At 47.2% G+C, this 15162-nt stretch overlaps 1 protein-coding gene across 1 annotated transcript in view; it reads right to left on the reverse strand.

Annotated features, from left to right (window-relative positions):
- The window catches only part of NOC2L (NOC2 like nucleolar associated transcriptional repressor), a 32483-nt gene that overhangs the window by 13665 nt on the left and 3656 nt on the right, over nt 1-15162 (reverse strand). The window contains exons 6-13 of the mRNA XM_063317607.1: nt 14580-14658; nt 14136-14246; nt 13632-13745; nt 13285-13473; nt 10734-10873; nt 7024-7135; nt 3172-3285; nt 1978-2079 (exon numbers count right to left, since the gene is read on the reverse strand). Of these exons, the coding sequence (XP_063173677.1) occupies nt 1978-2079; nt 3172-3285; nt 7024-7135; nt 10734-10873; nt 13285-13473; nt 13632-13745; nt 14136-14246; nt 14580-14658 (961 nt within the window). The remainder of the gene's footprint in view (nt 1-1977; nt 2080-3171; nt 3286-7023; nt 7136-10733; nt 10874-13284; nt 13474-13631; nt 13746-14135; nt 14247-14579; nt 14659-15162) is intronic.

Here is a 15162-nt window from a genome sequence, read left to right on the forward strand (position 1 = left end):
CGGTGCCTTTCCAAAATGAAAAAGGCCTCTATATTCACAGGCTGTTGATGGAATCTTGGCAACCCCCCCGGCCGTAATGGAGGCGGAAGGCCCAGCTGGCCAGCAGATCTTCCTGGTGGCCCTTTTTTGGTGACCCCACCCTCAAGGCCAGCAAGGGTTGTTTCTGACAACCAAAGATCCCACTTTATATCTTAGCCCAACCCCAACAGGAACTGGTGGGCTGAAGTGGGCCAAACTGCTTGGACGACCAGCTAGGTGGCCACCCGCTTACTCTGTCCAGTTCCTACTCTGTTTCCATGCCGAGAGACAGCAAGTGTGCATGTAGGAAGAAAGGAAGGGAGAGAGGGGAGAAGGAAAGAGAGAGAGGAAGGAGGGAGGGAAGGAGGGGAGAGGGAGGAAGGGAGGAAGGAGAAAGAGCAAAAAAGAGGAAGGAGGGGAAGAAAGGAAATAAAAAGCTAAAGAAAGAATGAAATAAAAAGAAGGGAAGGGAAGGGAGAATGAGGAAGACAAGAGAAAGGAAATAAAAAGCTAAAGGAAGAATGAAATAAAAAGAAGGGAAGGGAAAGGAGAATGAGGGAGGAAGACAAGAGAAAGAAAGGAAATAAAAAGCTAAAGAAAGAATGAAATAAAAAGGGAGGGAGGGAGGGAGGAGGGAAGGGAAGATAAGCTCCATCTCCAAATATATCATCTTTAATCAGCATGTGAGAGACACTACTTGGTTAGACCACGGCCTTCCCCAGTCTAACGTAGTCAGCTCTTGGACCACAGCTCCCATCCTCAGCAGGCTAGCTGAGGCTGATGGGACTCCCTGTCCAATCCTAGCTGAAGGGTCACCTATTCCACGCACCTGCTTTGGAAGGGGGAGGTTTTTAACCCAAAGTCGTCTTATTTGGGTTTCCAAAAGCTAACACCCTCCCTGAACCACAGGCGTCCCGGGATGTCACCGCTGCCCCCTGGATCAGGCCAGCCACTTGACCAGGGAGAGGGGCATGCAAAGCCCTTCACAAAGAGAAGACCTTCACCTAGCTGTGTGTGAAAGCGGAGACCCTTCCTCGCTGCTCACTTGACCTCAAACCCACCCTTCCCCGACGGACCGACTCAAGACCACTCCCCCGCCCAGAGACCTCTAAGAGGAGGAGGAGAAAAGGCCTGGAGGCAGGACGTTCCACCTTCACAGACTCCACTTCCTTTTGTTCGAAATGAAAGCAGGAACGCTAAGAGTGGGAGGGAGGGATGGACGCCCCTCTGAACCGCCCCCCCGGGTGCCCAAAGAGAAGGGGGCGCCCCCTTTCAAAGATACCCGCCTCTGTTCACACACACACACACATACCCCCCTTGCAACTCCCAGCAGAGGAAGAGAAGACAAGGGGGCATTCATGCCGCACTCGGAGGGAGCCACGCGGCCTGGCACAGCCACAGAAGAGGAAACCGAGCTGCCAGCCCTTCCTTTCCTTCAGCCAAGTGCTGTGGGTTGAGGCTGGCACGAAAGAGAGGACAGAACTAGCCAGAACTAGCCAGATGGAGCGGGAAGTCCCCCGAGTCTGGCGGTAGGAAAGTCCGGGCAGGGCTGAGCCAGGGCAAGGGGTGGGGGGCGGACAGGCACATAGGCCCGAGATATCCTGTGAAGGAAATACCATTTTCCAACAGCGCTACTGCACTTGGAAGCGCCACCCTCAAAGTGCAGCACTGTGAAAACTTTCTGGCAGGTTTAAAGAGGTGGGGGGGAGAAAAATACTTTCCTCTGTGCATGCCCCCCGCCCATTATTTAGCCAAGCAAGGCTAGACAATGCCACCATGGGGCAAAAATGCACCATTTTGCAATGCCGCTATTCTGCAATAAGACGTCAAATGTGGCCTTCACTTGAGATTTTTTTCTGATTTTAAGCTAAGTTTCTAGTCCTTGGTGTGCCTGGAAACACGCACAGTTTTTTCTGCCCAAGGCATCTATTTGTTTTTAGCTACCCAAACTGCTTTTACCTGAAGGATGGCAGGCAGAGCCAGTTCTGGGAAGCCGATTGCGTAGGACTGGCTGTGGAGATATTCCAGAGTCAAGTCATAGAGCTGTTCAAGGAGGCCGTCCTGGGAAGGGAGAGAAGGGGGAAAAAAAACAGATGCAAAGAATTTAAAAGAGGGAGATAAGGGCAAGCAAAAAGGTACATCCCGTCTGCGCTGTGAAGAATACACTGAATAATTTTTAGAGGGTCAGACATCACCAGATCCCTTTTGGAGGCTGACTTCCCACCTAAGGAAGGATGCAACTGCAGCATCCATGACCAAAAACTGTTCTTGACTTAATTGACCAATTTAAGTCAATTAGTCTTGACTTCGGTCAGTGTTTTTCAAACTTGGCAACCTTAAGAGGTGTGAGCTCCAACTCCCAGATTTCCCCAGCATGCTGGCTGGGGATTTCTGGGAGTCGAAGTTCATGAATGTTTCCAGGGAAAGGGACCCCACCACCTTGCAAGGCACAACTGTGAGAAATTTTAGGAATTTCTTCTACCTGTCCATCAAAGTCCACTTTCCTGACACGTCCAGCTTTGATTTGATCACTGCAGACCCCTTTACACTTTAACAGAAGGAACCCACCATGGAACTGACTTCAGAAATTAAGCAACACAAAGATTTTCCACCGTGGCTTTCAACCTAAATGTGATCTCCACCATAAAGCACTCACTTTGTGGAGAGAAAAAAATATGAATTCTTTCATGTTTCGGGCTGGGATTTGATGGTTCACTAGTCTGGGTTTCAAAGGCGGTGGCTTTTCACTTGGAAATATTTCAACAATCTTCTCCAGCACCAAATGCATTTTATTTTCTCTTTCCCGCCAGCTATGTCATCTCTGAGGGCAAGATATCCACCACCTGCTAACCAAAGATTTTATTATCCTGTTGTTTTTATTGCTAGGGTCCTGGTAGGATATTGTGGAGGCGGGCTAAAGTCCTTGTTTTTGTCTTTCCTTGTAATGCCACTTCAGGAGTTTTTCTTAAAATGTACGGTATACTTATTTAAAACTCCTCAAAAAGTGAGACTTGGATGATGGACATTCATTTCTAAGTTGCACCATTCATTTCTGAGAACCAGGAGGAAGATCAATGCATTGGCACATTGCCATTATGTGTTACTGCTTCTCTTAAAATATTAAGCCCCACTCTTTGCCTTCCCCCTCCTTACCCGGAAGGCCTTCTCCTGTAGGTTGGCATTGGAGAGCTTCAAGATGACTGCGAAGTTAATAGGCTTGGCGCTCATGCGCCCCGGTTTCTTGTTGAAGTCCACCTGTTGGAAAACCTGTGGAAAATGAAAAGCAAACAGGACAGAAAGATCAGCCAAGCATCAATGGAAGAGAATGTGTGTGAAGATACAGATGCTAAATAAATCTTAGATAGCCACTTCCCTCGCCTCCAGTGTGCAGAAGTCAACCTGGTCATCTTAAATGTGCTGGTTGCAGCTTCGATCGCCCCCAGTTAAGATGGCTGTTGATACCCAATTGAGAAAGGTTTCTCTATTTCCCTCTCCAATCTCCCCACAAGGAAAGAAAAGAGCTTTTGCGTTAAGGCAAAAAAACCCTACATGTCTCCTAGGCTCCTTGACCATCTCCAAGTGGCACCCCCTGCTTCAGAGGAGGCAGGAACCAATGAAAAATTGGGGCAACCTCTTCTGTTCTTTTGCCAGAACTGCACAAGGTTGCAAGGTGTCCAACAACAGCCCTCCAGAGAAACAAAAACACCCCCATTTTGCCCAGATAAATGCCCCATGACCTCTGCTATTCATTTTTGGAGCATTGTGGATCAGTCCCTCCACAGCATCTGTGGCTCTTCTGCCTTCCACCCCCCCAACTCAAACGAGGCAGGGGCTCATGGGAAGAACGCTTCTGGAACCCCCTCCTCTCTAATTTCCTTCCAAGGCCAGCTTCAGATTCTTTTAATTTCCCAGGCCATAAAGTGATCAAAATTTGGTTTAAGACACCGTTGAGAGACACGTCTGAGTTCTAAGAGGGTGGTTTAAATTCTCAGCTTGGGTTTTACACACAGCCCAACTTTGTTCTGATGGTTTAGGAGTCAGGCTTGAAATGCTTTTATTGCTGCTGCTGCTGCTGGGACTTGGCAAGGGGGAAGCGTGCAAACGCTAGGAAGGCACCATGCAAACCAGCTTGCTTTTTAGAGAGGGAAAACATGGTCATTGCAGGGGCTCCGATTCAAGGCTGGCACTCACCTTGGACATACCAGCCAAAATCATCGTTTTGGACCAGAGTCCCCACCTTCTCACCAACACTGGTGGGATGATGCTGGATTGTCCCCCAGCCCTGAGCTGCCCCATCCATCAGCCATTTAACGAGTCAATCATTTGTGTGGGTTTGTGTGGGTTTGTGTGGGTCTGTCTGACAGGGCCTCCCGAACAGATCCTGGTGAACTCCCTCCCTGAAAGAGAGCTGCCCCCTTCGCTTCCCCCCATTTGTGCCTTCCGGGATCCGCAACAAGCGAGACGCCTGCCAGCGGCCCCCGCCCCAAATTTATCGCAATCGGAACACCCACAGCGCAAGGCGGTGGGGTCGATCTACAAAAAAGCCGGAGGAACATTATCCTTCTGCATTTGGGCGATGTGCTTTCCGCACCTTCTCTTAACGCACCTCGGTCTTGCCAGAGCGCGGGGAGGCGGGGGTGGGAGTGGGGGCTGTTCTCTGTGCCAAGGGAAGCATAAACTGTCAAGGCACATCACCAATTTCCTGCTCATTTCCAGTGACAGCGGCTTGGGGAATATCAGCCCCCGGAGGGACCTCACAAGACGCCCGAGCTGTCATCGTGCTGGTGACAAAAGCACATGGGGGGGAGGAAGCCAGGTGGGAGGGAGGAGGGCTAAAAAAAAAAGAAAGCAGAGAATCACGAGGGGGGTTGCATTAGGCTGCTTTGGATGGGAGGAACAGCATTTCCAGCCAAGGATTCTGCAAGTCAAATAGACTGGGAATTGAAGGAAGTCTCCACGTTGGGAGACTGGAGAAAAAAATCCATCCAACTGCTTTATCACTGCATCTGCAGAAGCGTTCTGCCTGAAAGGTGGTGATGTCACAGCAAGGGACCAAATTTGGGGGCATGGGGGGGTCTCTTTTGGAGTTTTAAAGGTGTGGGGAGGCAAACCACACCTAAAATAGGTTTGGGGGAGATGGGTGGTGAGGGGGAGATGGGTGGTGATGGAAATTTGGAATATAAATAAATAAATAAATAAAATATTCTCCGACCGCCCCCCCTGCCCCACTTCCCCAGAACAACCATTCATTGTGCTGCTGAAATTTGGCAGCAAAATGGCAAAATTTCAGGGTCCTGGAGCGGGGAAGGCTGGGGGTGCAAAGCTTCACCTTCCCATTTCCACCTTTATCTGGGGGAGGGGAAGAGACGGGCCTTCCAAACAGGCCATTTTTTGCCAGCGGATTTAGGGTGTTCTGGCCTGCAAATGCAGATCTAAGAAGAACTCTGTATAGAAAGATGGGACAATCTTGCACTGGTCTCCAGGGGGAGCGGACGGCGCTGAATTCAATGAAAGCCAAAAGATTTAGGAAGTTTGCGCGGAGGAACACAAAGGCTTCGTTCTCCCTTGTGCCGTCCGACGTGCGCACACCATCACGCATGCACGCCCTTGCTGTTTTCTCAAAAGGCCACCAGCTCCAGCCGGCCACATTTCCTCCCCAAGCGGGAGAGGTGTTTGCCGCCGGCCCCCGCCACATCGGATGTGGTGAAGGGCAGAGCGCCAGGGGCCGAACAACCACAGACCCGGCGACCGTCTGGGCTGATCTATGTGGCTTGCCACGAGGAACAGCCGTTTTCCACCCAGGGCCAAGAGAAGGTGGGGGGAGGAAAACACAAAGAAACACACAGAGACAGGGCGAGGCGAGGGGTGGCGCAAAGGCGGTGGGTCGCTTCAACCTGACAGGCGGAACCTCGGCACAGCCGGCAGGGAGGAAGGAAGGAAGTGAAGCAAATGTGGGAGGGGGCGGCAGTCCAGAAGCCGCGAGGGGTCCTGGGGAGGCCTCACTGGTGGCAAAAAGGATGTGGTTAACAAACGGACGCTTGCAGAAACGTTTTGGGGGGGGGGGAGCCTTTTTTCGCTTCCTTACGATCAGCAACGAACCGAGGCGGCTTGGCCGATTCCCAAAAATCTTCCTTCGGCTGCCCCATCTGCCACCCCCCTTTTGTTAAAAGTCACGAGGCACTTCGAAGCAAGCGTCACGAGCCACCCTCCAGGGCAAATACTGAAAATCGGAGGGGGAGAAGAGCAAGGAGAACTTTCAAAGGCATCCCAGTTCATTTTTATTCATGGGGCGCGTGCCTCGTTTTTTCCGGCAAGTGTTGGAGAGAGTAAGTTAAAAGTCCACCCAGCACAGTTTTCCCAGTTGCAGATGGGGTGGAAATCCGTCAGACTCCTCCAACCTTTCTCAAAGTGAGTCCAAAGCAGTGTTTTTCAAACTTGGCAAATGGAAGAGGTGTGGACTTCAACTCCCAGAATTCCCCAGCCAGCATGAATTCTGGGAGTTGAAGTCCACCCATCTTCAACTTGCCAAGTTTGAAAAACACTGTCTAAAGCAACTGTCAGTCAACATCCATGCCCTGGTAGCCTCATCCTTTGCCCCCAACGTTGATGGCGCATCCTTATCGGTAAAAATGTTCTGAGCACGCACCACCAAATATATGTACAGTTATTACTAGACAGGAAGCTTGCGAGGTAGGGCTGTTTGCATACTGTGCCTTTTAGTTTTGAAGGTTTAATTATTTATAAATAATAAGTATTATTTATTTGCATGATGTACTGGTTTTATGTACCTTGCAAAACATCGCCTCCACACCTCCCTGTTATATTTTGCATGGTCTGTATCTTAAGTATTAATATTGCTCCATGTCTTTCTTATGTTTTATAATAAAAATACAGACATTTTAATAGTTTTTCCCTAGATCCCGATCGTCTTGGGCACCCCCTGGATTGGGTGCTTCTGCTCTGGAGGTGTACAACTTGTAAAACCCTGTTTTTACCGACACTCACCTCCAAAATAAAGGGCAGGATGGGAATGAATGTGCAAGTGCTCTCCGACAGCAGGGTCAGTGCTCGAATGCAGTGCATGCGCAGAGGGTAGAAACGAGCTGTAGGTACCAGCCTGGCAAAGGAAGGGGATAAAAAAACAAGAGGGTCAAAAACCATCAAAAGACCCAGAAGTGAACCATGTAATGTTAAAGGGGGAGGAGGGATATTAAGTCTGTGTGTAGCTGCTGTAAAGAAGATTGGAAGTTGTCTCTTTAAGTACCTTTTTTTTTATTTTTAATTTAATTTCTTTTTTAATTTTCTGTGCTTTATCTTTCCTTCCTTTTCTCACTTTCAGTATTTCCTTACATTTTATCTTTTACCCATTTAAAAATCTTGAATAAAAACTATACACACACACACACACACACACATATATATAAAAAAACCATTAACAGAGCATATTTCCAAAACCTCACAGTATGGATTCTTTTAGCAGGAAGATTATTAAATACCATTTATAATAACCAAGCTAGCTATTGAATTACTAGCCCTGAAGGCTTTCTTCAGTGCCTATCTTCAGCAAAAGTTGCTCATTTTTTCAGCTAATTGGGGAAAACATCGCAGCATCCCCATGGTCACGTGATCATAATTTGGGCGCTTGGCAACCGGTTCGCATTTATGACCATCAAAGCACCCAGTGGTCACTTGATCGCCATTTTCGAACTTCCCACCTGGCTTCTGGCAAGCAAAATCAATGGGAAACTGCATGATTTGCTTAACGACCACATGGTTCGCTTAACAACCACCACAAAGGTCATAAAATCTGGTCAGATTCGTTTAATGACCATTTCGCTTAGCAACCAAAATTCAGGTCCCAATTGTGGTCATTAAGAGCTACCTGTACCTTCTGCATGCAAATCAAGAAACTTAAAGCAAAATACGCACACACCCCTGCACTTTCCAAGTCATTGCTTCATTGCAGCCCTGAGCCCCCACTCCCCACTGCCCCTCCCCACCTGGCAAGCAACAGCGCCTGCTGAGATCATAAAAACCGGAGGGCGAAAATCCGCACCCACCACACAACATAAATCATCCGCCGCCCCTCCTCCTGAAAATAGTGAAATAATTATCATTGGATCCATGATGGAAATAAATCCATTTTTGCACCTACGGCCTTGCAACCGGGGAGGGGGGATGACGAAAACCTTCTACAAGAATTAATTGATCGGGGGATAAACCTGTTAAAAGGTATAGATTTACTGTAAACCAAGGCCGTTCATTTCAGAACGCCTGGCGACCCGACAGCCAGCTTAAAAACTTCCCAGCGGCCAGGGACAGCGCAGGGACAAAGCGTCCGCTGGGCTGGGGCGGCTCCCTGGTCTGTCCGGGCAGTGGACCTACTGGCTTGGAAGCTAAGAAAGCAGGAAGATGGGGAGATGACAAACGAAGATTAAAGAGGCCCGCCTGTTCTTGAGCACCAGAGAAATCCAGAGCTGATTTAAGAAAGAGAAATCTTGCTTGGATTTGAGCTGCCTTCGTGCCTTCTGTTGGCCAGATCTCCAACGATGGTGCAGGTAACATGCCTTTAAATAGGACACTCAGGGAGTGTTGGCCAATATCAGCATCCTTCCCTGCAGACTGGGAAGTGCCTTCCTCCAGAGTTTCCCAAGAGAATTGGGGGCCGAACTTTGCAAGACCCGAACGCACACCCACGCCCTTGGGCTCACAGAGGGGCAACTGCAGGTGAATGAGCGTGTGGATTTTCCCTGCACCTGGGATCGTTCAGGTGAAGGGGCCTGGACAGACCAGAGGCAGCCTTTCCCCCCATGTGGCTGCTTGCGCCAAAAGGCAACTGCAGGACCCAGCAGGGGAGAGGAAGCAGGGGAACACCAAGTTTCCACCTGCAGCTTTCACACTTTCTTTGGAAAACCCAAATTGTGTGCTTTTTTTTTAACTCTGCCCTCAAAAATTTGAGCCCACTCAGACCTACCTTCTCCCTCCCTCCCCCATCAATCCTAGCTGCCCCAAACAGCCGTCCCTGTCCTCCAGGCTGGCCCCCACCCTACATCTTTGCCAACAACGGGGAATTCACAGGAGTTGGCCCGCCTGTCCCCGCCAGGCACAGGGGGAGCAGCAGGCTTTAAAAAACCCACAGAGGATGAGGGCAATTTGCTTCCCTGCAAGCCTCACGCTGCTAGCGATCCTCTTTAAGCGCATTTAAAATTCTGCCCTGGACTGTGCCTGGAGCAAGGAAGCCGCCACAGATGGAAACTCGCCCCCAAGCCCATTTGCAACCCACATCCCAGGATCTTCCCCTGCGCTTAAGTCCTTTTCACTAGGGCCTAGTGCCACCTTCTGGATAGAGTGATAGCATTTTTTTTTTAAGGAAATAAACCACCAGCCCAGCAGGAGCACAGCTGACCTACAGAGGTCTGAATGAATTTAAAACAAACCAGAAGGAAGGCAGAGTTGATACCGTGGATACAGAGTTGAGAAAAGGGACTGGGTTGGAGAAGGCATTAGTGGGGATAAATCAAGGCTCAGCCACTCAATGCGCAGAGTGATCTTTTGGGGTCTTCCTTCCTTCCCCACAACCTCTCTCTCCAGGGTTGGTGTGGGGACAGAACTGAAAGGAGGTGAACCACCTCCAAAACTTTCAAAAGTTATTTCTTTGTTAAAGTTGCACTTTCCCCCTTTTCTTTGGAGGATATAACGGCTTCCATAAGGATCACCCTTCATTTGAGCATCACCGAAAGAGGCCAGTGGGATAGGCTGGGCTGAGCGAGGACTCACCCAATGTCACCTCTGTGGCTGACCCAAGTCTCTATTCCAGTGGTCCTCAACTTCAACAACTTTAAGAAGTGTGGACTTCTTAAAGTTGCTGAAGTTGAGGACCACTGCTCTATTCCACCATCCTGGCTCTTGAATATATTATACACGCTGACCTTCAGAATATATCTTCTTGGGGGTGCCTTACTGCCACCCACAAATTGAAGTCAAATTTTGAAACTTTCAGTATTTTTTTTTTTAAAAAGGAAGTTTTTTTTTAATATTGGGATTTTGGAAACAAGGGATAAAAAGGGAGCTTGCGAAAATTATTTTCTGGCTGCGAACTGCCTTGTGACATTTCTACATGCAAACTACAGGCAGCTAAAGCCAAGGGGAGTCTCCCCGGCAGATCTGCTGTGATTTATCTGCCAGGACAGGTGGAAAATGGCCTTAAGCGGTGGAAAGACATCTTGGGGGAAGAAAGACCAGGAGGCGGGGGAAGAAACTGGCACTGAAACCATTTAGAACCGTTTATCTTCATCAATGCTCAAAGGGGCCTGGGAAGAACAGCAGGACGGCATTTAGAAGAGGGAAAAAACCTAGAATCTGGATGCAGCGTTAACGGGATTGCTGGGGATAAAAATCTACTGCAACGGAGCTGTGCGTTCTCTGTGCTTACATCGGTCTTTTTTAAGAAGCACCTCACCATCACTGACCTGGTTTAATTAACCATCACTGACCCTGAGCGTTTGGGGGCGCAGACGAGTATTTTAATGCAAAAGCTTTGAAACATTCCTCTTGAAATTTATATTCCTCTTGAAACCCTAACCCAAACTACTCCAAATCCAAAATATTTCCTTAGTCCTACCCACGATCGCTGACCATTTCTGAATCTGACCCTCTGGATGCCATCATGGGGCCAAGGGGGTGCCCAAGGGGGGAAGTGATCAGCAGCTACTTACTTAATGCAGCCAATGATGACTTGGGTCAAGGGATAAATCAAAGGTTGCATGACTTCGTTTGGATGCATCGTACTCAGAACCCGGCACCAGAAATATAGGCAGTGGATGTACTGCCAGTTGTAAACGGACTGACAGTTTTCCTATCAGAAAAAGAGAAGCAGAAAGTAAAATTAGAAAAATAATGAAGCACGTTGTAAGATCCGTAACTGTTCAGGATTGTGACTGGAGTACTTTTGTTTTCCTTTTCCCTCCCCCTCCCTTTTTCCTTTTGCACTGTGACTTTTTAAACTGTAAGCCTACAATGTGTTTTTTTTAAAACTGAGCTGTAAACTGTCACCAAGTGTAGATGATGATATTGAATTATCATCTGTCCTAGAATACATTAATCACAACATCGTTATTGAAACACTGAGTTTAGACACAGGCTACAAGGGGACTGTACAGTTCACGGTTCCAGAGGTTGTATGAATTCAGCCACTTGACATGTTGGGCAAACCAGCCTGCCACATTACACCTCAGTAGAGTTAAACTGCTTGGACACTGCATATGATTTTATTATAAATTTACAATCAAATTAAAAAGGAGCAAAAATATTTGGGAGACTAAGATGATGGACTGAAAACAAGAACAGTGAGATGAAGCAACAGGTAAAGTAAGTTTCAAGGAAGGAAGGCGGAATTGCAGTGTTTTACATATATATTTAAACAGTAATGTAGTGGGGTTACAACCTTTATTATGTTGCCCAGAGTTGCTGGGAGTTGGGTGGCATATAAATTATTATTTGACCCCCAAACAATCAGACATTTGAGGCCTAAACAGGTTTAAAACCTTTTGCAACAGGTTTAAACTGATTTGCAGTGTGATCTAACTAGGGAACATTATCAGGGAATATTATTAGGCCAAGAAAGTATTGCAAGGAAGATTGTTTGCTATGATTTCCTTCTAGAAGAGCTGAATTTATCTGGAAGAACAAGCTGGAGGAAAGATTCGCTCTCAAATTTAATTTCAACTAATATCTCACACGGCTCATCCTTATATTACTGTATTCGAATGATGTGCCCATCTTTCTTATGTTAGCCCATTATTTTGGTATTTCCTAAATAAAAGTTAAAATTCTGAAACTTTTTTTTTAAAACCCTGCCTAGACTGTCATTTTTTTCCTACCACTTGGGGGCAGTGATTCTTTCCTGGTTAAAATTTTATTTCAGGTCCCCCTGTAGGAGGGAGAAATTCTCATCATTTGTGCCTCAAATCCACTGCTTATCCCGAGGCACCACCAGGCAAGAGAATCCAAGACATTTTCTATTATTGTGTTTTCAGTATGTTTTCAGACTCCGATACCTAAATCAGCCTTGGTTTGGTCATTAAAAAGGATCTGCAAAGGGAGAGAAGCCAGATCCTCCATCTAGATCCTCCTGTGTGGCTTTAACACAAAAAGTTAGCAAGAAATATAGTTTGGATGTGGGCTGTTCTGGTCTTACAAAATGCTGTTTCCCACACACATTCTGCTTTAGATGCAAAATAAATTTCACAGCTGTCCCAATTCTGTTTTGTCATTGTGGCTATTATAAGCTTATACTCCATGTCTACTACATTAAAGGCAGCCTCGTTTCTATTCATTTATTATATTTATTTTTACAGCGTTCCTAGGCCAACCCACTCCCCAAATTCTCAATTTGCTTTTCACATCCAAAGGAAAGCAGGGAGACTAAAGTACGTTGAGTCCATCGTTCTGGACTCAGCAAATGTCCAAACTTTCAGGATGCCTCCCATCACATTCCAAATTTGGACTTCAAAATGGGAAATCCCCCCAAACCGCAGCAGAACAATTTTCTAATAGGGTTCTCACCATCACAGATAGCCGTCTCCAAGCCTCAGAGCCCAAAGGAGTCCAAAAAACTTTGGGGCGTGAAAAAAACTGCATGGCCAAAATAAACTGAGCCCAACTCATTGTAAAACTAGCTTATTCACAGGACAGAGGGACCAATACAATTTGGGGACCAAAAGTAATTACTTTGAACCTGCCTCGCAGTGAATCAGCTGCCCAATTAAGGAACTAGCTGGATTTGGGAAGTGCCTTTTATTGTGGCTGGAGGGCATGAAAATCTAAGTCGCGCCAATCTAAATATATTCGTAATATCTGAGAATCTTAAAGCAGGAGAGGAAGCACAGTATCACATTCAGCACAAATTAAACCCCCACTATTCACCAACCCAGTTTTGTTTCCTTTAATCCCAGTGAAAGCAGGGATGACCAAGGGGGCTCTCCACCCCCACAAACAAAAATAAAAGCTGTGGACAAGGCTTTCAGAAATAGGAATCTATTAGGATTCGTAAGAGTAGAGAACAAGCAGGGTGGGTGGAAAATAATCAGAGCAGTAGGGAACATGTCCATCTCTTCTCTGCTGTGGGTCCCTCTCACCCAAACACAGCCATCTAGGGGTCTCCGTGAAGTCTATAAACCCCACAAGAAAAATGTGCTTCCCCATCCTTGGTTCCCTAGCCACTGCCGCTAATACTTCTGTTAGTTTTATTAGTTAACAGAAACCCACCTTCTTCTTTATGGTCATGGCACCACGCAAATGGATGGCCAGCTGGCGGATGTAAATGAAGGCCTGCTGGTAGGAAACGCAGTGGTCCAGGGCGTACATCTCTATCAGAGTCCGCTGCATGAAGTTGATCAGGGGTAGGATGTTGGGAGAGGTGAACCTCGAGTTCTTGACGTAGGAAATGTACATTTGCTGACGAGGGAGAGAAGAAAAACAGTAGCCAATGAGAACACAAATCTTAGTGTGAAAGCTTTTGCCCACAGCCCAGAATTCCTGATTTGTCAGGGAGGGAATGCTGACCAAACCCAAAAATCAATTCACAGTTCATGTGGTTTCTGGCACAACCTTACCTTGAGAATAGAGGCTAAGTAGGCATCTTGCTTGTGCCGGCAGATTTTGTTCAGCACCAGGAAAGCTAGAACCCTCACAACTTCCTCACCTGTGCTCCAGAGTCGAATAGTTTGCTTAACGAAGGAAGAAAAAAAAACACATTTTTCCCCCAATTTTTGTTCTGCTTTGCAAATGAGATGCCTCTGTTTCCAAAACAGGGGATTTGTTTCCAAGCCTCAGTCGAGGCAATGGCACTAAATTTCAAAACTTTTCATGGCCTAAAACAGCGTTTCTCAACTTCGGCAACTATAAAATGTGTGGACTTCAACTCCCAGAATTTCCCAGCCAGCCAGTTAATTTCAAAGCATGTAACTGTAAATCCTTTGTTTATTTACTGGTTTAAAAAAGGCGTCCCTGGATCCTGTCGTCTATGACCGAGGCCAGGCTACCCAATTTTAAAAGGGGGAATCCACCTTCCGAGCCTCGTTCCTGCATCTTCTGGCCAGCCCTGATGTTGAGCTTACCTTAAGTAGCACGCGGCACTGTTTGGGAAAACTCAGGTAAAAAGGCACAATGGCACTGATGTGCTGGAGGACGGCTGTTGTTACCGAGGTTTGAGTTAAACAAGACAGGAGCTGCAGACACACAGAATACAGAGGAAAAATCCCCGTCAATCTGGCTCAAAGGCCGCACCCATTTCAAATCTCTTTCTACACTCCCTTCTGCCCCCCCCCCATTTAACCATGGCAGGGGTGATCTACGGCTGTCTGAATGTTGCTTTTCTGCAATTCGCACCATCATCAGTCATGGATGATGAACTATGGAGTCGCTGAGAATTCTCTCTCTGTCCAACGCTCTCCCATTTCAAAATGGGGAGGAAAAAAAAGATCTTCCCAAAACAGGAAGAGACGCCCAACATCGGAAAACGGCCAGATTTGATCCCAACCATCCTGGTAGCTTAAACTCACCTGGATGGTACAGCCAAGGTGCATTTTGATGTCCAACCGTAACTTGCTCCACAGTGGGCTGGAGGAAGGCAAGACTAACCTAAAACAATGAAGGAACACAGACTTAAGAGGGAAATATACGATTCAGGTGTTGTCAGCCTTCTGTCTAATTGATGGGAGATTCCTGAATTTCAACTGGGTTAACCGCTGTTCAACCGGAAAGGCTCTCTGACAGGCCTTCCTTCCTTGCCCAAGATGGATGTAAAATTCAATGCAGAAAAGCGAGACCTGGAGAGAAAATGTCTAGCCCAACCGAGCAACTTCACCCAGAAGCACGCAGCTGTTGCCATCTGGAATTTTAGAAACCCAAACTATTTATTTTAATTTGTACCCCACATAAACACGGGGAATGTATTTCCAAAGTTACTGTTCCTTGCCTTCACAAGAGCCAATTCTGGGAAAGGGAACCAAGTCCGGAGGACACACAACTTGCTGTGCGTTATCTGTACACAACTGAAATATGCAATCCAGTTTCTTTGGGTCTCAGCTGAATTTAGCTAGTCTCTGACTGCGCTGGCCTTTCGGCTAGCTGCTCACCCGGCCT

Source organism: Candoia aspera, chromosome 18, assembly GCF_035149785.1.
Source record: "Candoia aspera isolate rCanAsp1 chromosome 18, rCanAsp1.hap2, whole genome shotgun sequence".
In the NCBI taxonomy this organism is placed as follows: Eukaryota; Metazoa; Chordata; class Lepidosauria; order Squamata; family Boidae; genus Candoia; species Candoia aspera.